Here is a 7,707-nt window from a genome sequence, read left to right on the forward strand (position 1 = left end):
ATTTTAATGGTCTTCATTAGAAAGTCTCTATATATATTGTGAATTATCGACTGTTAAATGTAGAAGAGTAAAAGCCAAAACAGAGTAAAGGAGAGTAAAGCAGCAGAAGTTTCATTTAGAAACAACCCTTCATCAAAAGTCAAAACAGAGTAAAGGTTGCAAAGCACCTGTCGCTTTCTACTCTGTTGTCTAGATATTAGCATGATCTTCTGGTAAAGTTATAACTTATAATATACAGAGTCCCAAAACTAATGTGTTATCTGCAGAGTATAAATTGGACAGGCAATTAAAAGGAAAGTACATATAGATATGCAGAGTATCAGAGTATATTGCTGATGCAACCTGCGCGGGTCAAATACAAAGAAGTCGTGGACGACACTTAGGTGGTTACTCTGAAAACATGGGATTTCTTTGCCAGCTTGCAGCTCTTTACTCTGATTCTACCGTCAGAACAAACTCCTACCTATATTTGCAGAGTAAGCCCAAGTGATATATAATATATATGCAGCGTATACCCAAGTGATATATATGCTACAAAAGAATTGACTTGTGGGAATAGATTGCAGAGTATTTCAAAAAATAAAAGTGTAAAGGAAACTTGACGTCAACATCATGACTTGGACGTTGGAACCATCCTAAGCCGGCCAAGCTAGACACGTACGTTAATAGTAGTACTCTGCAAAGTTGCCTTACTCTCATTTTAGCCACTAGAGGCTTATATTTCCTATATATATATAGACGAGAGCAAAGTGTCATATTTGAACAAACAAAGCGGGTAGCGGAAAAGAGAAGCAGAAATCATACACAGATTGATAGGGGATGGATCTTAACGGTGCTGTTAATCCTCAGAATCAACCAGAGTAAGTAGCTCGGTGTTTTTATCTTTGTTGATTCGATTAGATTTATCTTCTTTCTCGCTAGTCTCTGCTTGTTTTTCGATAATTTCAGATTATACATTACCATACAATAATGTTAATTCTTTCTCATATATGGCAGCCCAAGGCAAGCGGGTCACAATTTTCGTGGGGCAATATTGCACCATTGTATTTTTTTACCAGTCATGGCCATTTTAGGCTGGCTAGTCCAACTGAAGTACACATCTGCGACTGCATCTCCATTCGTCACCGACTATGTTACCATTCGGATGTTTATAGTCGCTTTCTTGGTTTACTTTGGGTTCTTGACTGTGGAGATATTATTAGCCCATGCTCCCAATTCAGATTTGGGGGAATTCATCAAGAACATTATCTTCTTGTTCGGAACGCTTGCCTCGTTCTTGCTTCTGCTTATCCTCGTTCGAGATTTCGGGTTGTTTGCCCTCGTCTTGTGGACGATTTATCTTGTGAGGGATGTTGCAACTAAGAAGTCGTACAGAAATGCAGTTTGTGATGTCTTCAACAAAGTAAGAGAGATGATTAACGGTCACTTGGTGGAGATTAATGGTGTACAATTCCAACCCCCACCACATATCGTTGTACAAATCCAAGATGCGGGAGAACCGAATGTTCTTTGACGAAACAGAAGGGAGGCACTTTAAAAGAGAAGAAAACGGAAGGGAGCGGGCAGATTGTAGTTAGCCAGGGTATTATGAGTTTGTTGAAGGATGTTGACTATAGTGTGTCTTGTCAAACTAATTAGTTATATAGTTGTAATTGGAGAGAATTCCCAATTTAAGTCAGAATAGAAATCCTTGTACTTCAAGAAATTATACTCTGTATCTCTATATATAAAGCTCATATTATCAATGAATAGACACAACAATTTCTTTCTACAATCTTCTCTCGAATTTCTTATTCTAAAACAGAGTTGTATTTTAAGAGACAACTTGTGGCCTTGCTTTTGCTTGTAGAGTTGTAGTTGTATTTTATTGAAATGAAATTTACTTTCAAAGATACGAAGGAAGAGAAAGGAACAAAATCAATCTCTCTATTTTGCTCTTTGTTGTTCTCAATAGAATACCCCGGCCCTGCTACGACTCTACCTTCTCGCTAGCGTTTATGTTGTGCGAATCCAACTGATAATTTCAAACGCCAATCTTCCTCATGTCTTCAAAATAAACTTGCCTCCTTTGAGCGCCGAGTTTCATTGGCCGACATGTTTGGTGTCCTAGCTTCTAGATTTTATCAAACTTAGCCCTTGGATCTAGGGGACAAACATTCTAGTATGTGATCGGGGTCATTAGCGGTTCCAATTTTGGGTTTTAGGCTTTCATAGGATCTCGTCCCGAATTTTGGTCCTTCACGAGCCACGAGTCTAGATCTAGAATTTGGGCAAGTCCCATTTTTGTGCTTCAATCTTGACCATCTTTCATGCAATTTTTCTCGAAAGTTGGATATTCAGGTGTGCATTTGTGTTCCTTTTTAGGATTACTTCTTTTCTAGTGGGTCATTTGTGTTTGCATTCAGGTGTGCTTAAACATTTGAAAGTCTCTTGATTAAGAACACGACTTAGAAGAGAGAAAAGGATAAAAATCAAAACCAAACCAAACTTAAATTGTAAGAAGATCAAAACCGAAGATCAAAACCAAATCAATAGGGTAGTGTATATGGTGAGAATATTCAGACAGTATTTATTCTTCACGGTTGAGAGAATGTTAACAATAGTAATGCCATGCAATGTTTTCTTTTTCACAATACGTAAGCGCATTGCCACAAACAATAGCAGCAGATAACAAAATTAGCAATTGATGAGTACGATAGTAACCCATAAATGAGTGTTTTTGAACTGGACATCTAATTGATCAACATTTAGATGATTTTATCAAGATTGAGGTTGGCGCAGAGTCTATCATATCAAGCAGCTCAACATAAGTTACATAACTTAGTAGGTGGTGCACCAAAATCCTGCAAGAAATGTATTGATTGGTCTATTGTTGGGTTCTCAGTTGCAATGACCCCATTTCCTTCGAGATTGTCGGTGGGTGTTAGTCACCCCAAATCGGCTATCACAGAGGAACTAATCTCTCATAATCCTCTATTTAATTTATTAAAAAAAAAAGTTGTTAGTGCACATTGGAAAAAAAAAAAATTATGTGAATTGTCTAAGTTGAGATACATTCACTTTGGTGGTAGCGATGGAGTTATGTTCACTTACTCAATTAATTCATATTCAGTTGTACTTAAATATTTCTGAATTAAATCAAATGGTAGAGAACAACTAGACAATTGATATGAGTTTATTTGCTTGATTATTTTGCACCATTGAATTTAGATCAAAAGGTTGAATATAATTGAGTACGTAAAGGAGTTATTGGTAGTGAATAAACAAAATTAGTAAGTATTTGATCGCTCATTACCGATTTGACAATTTCCCATTACATATGCAGCACTCAGAGTGCAAACTACAAAGAAGATCGAGTTAAAAGCTTTAAAATCTACAGTTTGCTGATGAACTTGAGAATGATGCTTGAGAGGCCTTGGCTATGTATACATTTTTGTTTCCCTCTGTTAGACCATAGAGTGAAATTTGAAGGGGCAAGTTAAACAATTTTTGGGTTAATATTAAACTAAATTTTATCGTTTTTATTTTGGTAACTATAGACTGATACTGTAAATGTAAAACAGAGGAAAGCCAAAGCAGAGTAAAGCAGCAGAAGTTCATTTATAAGCAGTCTTCAATATTCAGACCAAAAAAATAAAATAAAAGAAACAACCCTTCGTCAAAAGTCAAAACTCAAAACAGAGTAAAGCTAGCAAAGCACCTGTCGCTTTCTAGTCTGTGGTCTAATATTCGCGTAATCTTCTGGTAAAGTTATAATATGCAGTCTCAAAACTAATGTGTTGTATGCAGAGTATGGATGCAGAGTATAAATTAGCCGGACCATTAAAAAAGAGATAAGAGTGTATAGATATGCAGAGTATATCCAAAGTCGTCGTCGAAGACGCTTACGTGGTTACTCTGAAAACATTGGGTTTGCTTTCCAAGCTTGCACCTGTTACTCTGATTGTACAATTAGGACAAAACTCCTCGTACCTCAACTAAGTTATATATGCAGAGTTAGCCTGGTCGACTTTTGAAACTACCACTATCGTGGGAATAGATTGCAGAGTATTTTGAAAAAGAAAAATTAATGTACATATGCTTTCATATATATGCAGAGTAAAGAAACTTAAACTTGGAAATGCATTCCCACGCGTTGAATCATGACTTAGAATCATCCATAGCTAAGCTGGACATATAAGTTAATAGTAGTACTCTGCAAACTTGTCTTACTCTGATTTTAGCCGCTGCCCGCTTGAGGGTCATTTTCCTATATATAGACGAGAGCCAAGTGTTATACTGGAACAAAGAAACAGCAGGGAGTGGAAAAGAGAAGGAGAAAACCATAGACAGATTGGAGATGGATCTTAACGATGCGGTTAATCTTCAGTGTCAACCAAAGTAAGTAGAGCTCGCTTTTGTTGATTCGATTAAATTTGTCTTCTTTCTAAGCTAGTTTCTGCTTGTTTTTCAATCATCTAAAATTATACATTCCCATTTCTCTCCATATATAGCAGCATAAGGCAAGAAGGTCACACTTCCCATGGGAAAATTTTGCACCAGTGTATTTTTTTACCAGTCATGGGCATTTTCGGGTGGCTACTCCAACTGAAGTACACATCTGCTAGTGCATCTCCATTCGTCACCGACTATGTCACCATGCTGATGTTTATCGTTGCTTTCTTTGTTTACTTTGGGTCCTTGGCTTTGAAGCTATTAGCCCGTGCTCCCAGTTCAGACATGGGAGAGTTCATCAACAACATTAACTTCTTGTTCGGAACTCTGGCCTCTGTTTTGCTACTGCTTATCCTTGTCCGAGCTTTCGGGTTGTTTGCCCTCCTCTTGTGGACGATTTATCTTGTGAGGGAAGTTGCAACTAAGAAGTCGTACAGGAATGCAGTTTGTGATGTCTTCAACAAAGTAAAAGAGATGATTAATGGTCACTTGGTGGAGATTAATGCTGTACAACCCCAATCCAGGCCACATATCGTTGTACAAATCCAAGATGCAGGAGAACCGAATGCTCTTTGACGAAATAGAAGGGAGGCACTTTAAAAGAGAAGAAAACGGAAAGGAGCAGGCAGATTGTAGTTCGCCAGGGTATTTTGAGTAGTATTTTAATAGATAAATTGTGGCCTTGCTTTTGCTTGTATTTGTATGTTATTGAAATGATGGGAGTCCTCGAGGACGTTAATTAATGTACCGAACTAGATTAAATTAATGGATGAATAAAATCTTTCAAATATGAACCGCTCATGTTCATAACTGTTAAATCACGATTATGAATTCCTTAACGATTTTCAATTTTGTTGAAAAATTGCATAAATGATCTACACATAAATATTTAAATATCTAACAGTTGATTTGTAGAAATGTGATTGAAAAGTGAGTCTCACCAAAAAGTCCTCAACTAGTTCTCATTTTAGTGATTCTCATTAAAAAGTGAATATTACCCAGGTCTTCTGCACTACCCAAAATTTTGCAGAACCCATATCTCATCCCAAAATCCCAATTCAGCTGGAGACCCAAGAACTTGCCTTCGCGTCGTTCCCTTCAGCCGCCGACCAAAACATCTCGCTCAAGATGGATTTGTAAAATGGGTCAGGAGATTTGCATCAGGGTTGTGGAATATGGTTAAGAAAGTGGGATTTTCATTTGGGAAGAGCATATCAGACCAGGGCTTAGAGATGAAATGGGAGGGGAACATGGGTGTGGGATTTGATTGAGAAATGGGAATTTCATGATACATGGAAGAAGATTGGAGATGTAGGTAAGTGGTGCTAAAGGGTATATGGGGTTTAGACCTGGAAGAGATATAAAGCAGCCATTGAGGAGCATAACCAGGAGACCAACCCCATGATGAAATCTAGGGGGAGGGGAGGGAAGAGCTTAAGAGCTTTGAAAGTTTGGTTTGGGGTCTGGGAGAGCTGCAAACGCGGAGATGATGTACGGGATGAGATAATACACTTACACAGTAGAATTACTACCGAATTGGAATTTTGGGATGAGAACTAGGTTATGCAAAATTTAAGGAACCGAGTGCGATTAATTAAATGTAAAACAATAAATTTTAATCTGTTCAAGTAAATCCAGAATATGTATATGGCCCAAACTCGAGGTTACTTGCTCTAGTTGAAATAGAGTTTGGATTAGAGATATTCTCAGAGAATCTTAGGAGATATCCAATCAATGTACGATTATGTTTCCATGTACAACTCTATCTCTATGCTTGTAATCCTCTATATAAAGAGGCCCCTATTATCAATGAAAGTACGACTCAATTCTCTCCCAATTCAGTTTTCCTTAAACACATTGTCAGCACGAAGCCCTAATCCTGAAACAAATAGCCAAACCTTGATTCAAGAAGCTAAAAACCTTGAATCCGAATACAAAACCTTGAAGCTTTTTCTGCCTCCACCTCACACCTTGAAGAACTCGATTCCAGGATTCTAGAACCGGCGGCGGCACCCCAAGAACCGGCCAGAAACCCACCGAACTGGCCAACGGAAGCTCCATACAACTCGCAGAAAATATTCCACCGGTTCACCATCTTCCGGACCTCCAATTTCCACCAAATTTTGGTAGCAGAAGCCTGTTGATCTGAAGTTTCAGGAACTGGAAGAAAAAGTCCAAAAACCAGCCTAAAAAGACGTGAACCGGCCACCTGAGCAGCTGCGTCTTAAACCGGCAGAAAAAAAAGAAAAGAAAAAGAGAAGAAAGGAAGCCCAGCTTAGAAAAAAAAAAGGAAGAAGTCAAAGCCCAGCTACTTCGCCACATCATCACAGGCTCGCGCCAAGTCAACAAGAGGGACCACGACACATCAGCATCCAGACCCGCGCCACGTCATCAAAGGGGACCCATGCCACGTCAGCAAGGGGACCCATTGCCACGTCAGCTCCCAGGTCAATGTCGGTCAACTCCTGGTCAACGCCGGTCAACGTCTTTTGAAGCGACTTTTCTGGCCAATTTCCGGTCACTTTTTCCTGCCAAATTTTCCGGCAACATATTTTGAGGTATTTTTTTTTCTAAAGGTTCCGGTTTTTTTTAGAGTTTTTACATTCAATTTCTCTTCTTTTTCAGGGACTTGCAACATCCCTTCTTCTACCCCCCTTTCTTCATCATAGGGAAGACCAAATTAAGCCAAACTGTGGGGGTTCGTGCTCACTCCAAGCTTAGAGCTTGTAGACTCCTCCAAACTTAGAGTTTGTTGAGATAAAACGATCAACCGCAAACATCATTGTTTCGATCTAATCCAATCCCTCTTGGAATCGAATTTCTTGGAAGCGACTACGCTTAGAAATTTTATTTGTTTTCGTGGTAGCCTTTTTCGGTTTGAAACTAACCTAATTTCTTGTTCTCTTTCAGGATGAGTAACCTGAACAAATTGGACTTTGCTCCATTGGGAACAACTGGCTCTGAATATCACAGGTGGGTTCGTGATGTCCGCCAGCATCTCAAGGCCAATGGAATCCTGGATACGATTCTCAAGTCTAGCAAGGATGTGCTAACTGTTGAGCAAGCTTAAGCTTTAGAAGCAAATAGAGCAGCCTTAGAGGCAAATAAGGCGAAAGCCATCATCCTAATGACTCGTCATATGGATGATTCGCTCCAGTATGAGTGTATGAATGAAGAAGACCCCAGAAGGCTGTGGGTTTCACTCGAAGAAAGATTTGGCAACATTCGTGACTCCTTGCTTCCTGACCTAGAAGTGAGATGGCATAGCCTCCG

The 7,707-nt window shown here is 39.0% G+C and overlaps 1 protein-coding gene across 1 annotated transcript; it reads left to right on the forward strand.

Annotated features, from left to right (window-relative positions):
* Positions 1 to 779: 779 nt before the first annotated feature.
* LOC112185650 lies at positions 780 to 1,513 on the forward strand. Its single transcript, XM_024323915.2, has 2 exons — positions 780 to 860; positions 997 to 1,513. The coding sequence occupies exons 1-2, from the start codon at positions 820 to 822 to the stop codon at positions 1,511 to 1,513; spliced, it is 558 nt and encodes a 185-aa protein (XP_024179683.1). The 5' UTR covers positions 780 to 819.
* Positions 1,514 to 7,707: the final 6,194 nt, after the last annotated feature.

Source organism: Rosa chinensis, chromosome 2 (genome assembly GCF_002994745.2).
Source record: "Rosa chinensis cultivar Old Blush chromosome 2, RchiOBHm-V2, whole genome shotgun sequence".
NCBI lineage: Eukaryota > Viridiplantae > Streptophyta > Magnoliopsida > Rosales > Rosaceae > Rosa > Rosa chinensis.

Bases quoted from the DNA above. Each gene is read 5' to 3' on its own strand.
- LOC112185650 (XM_024323915.2), top strand. From the start codon at position 820: ATGGATCTTAACGGTGCTGTTAATCCTCAGAATCAACCAGA. The intron at 861-996 runs GTAAGTAGCTCG...CATATATGGCAG, and splicing joins AATCCTCAGAATCAACCAGA to CCCAAGGCAAGCGGGTCACA.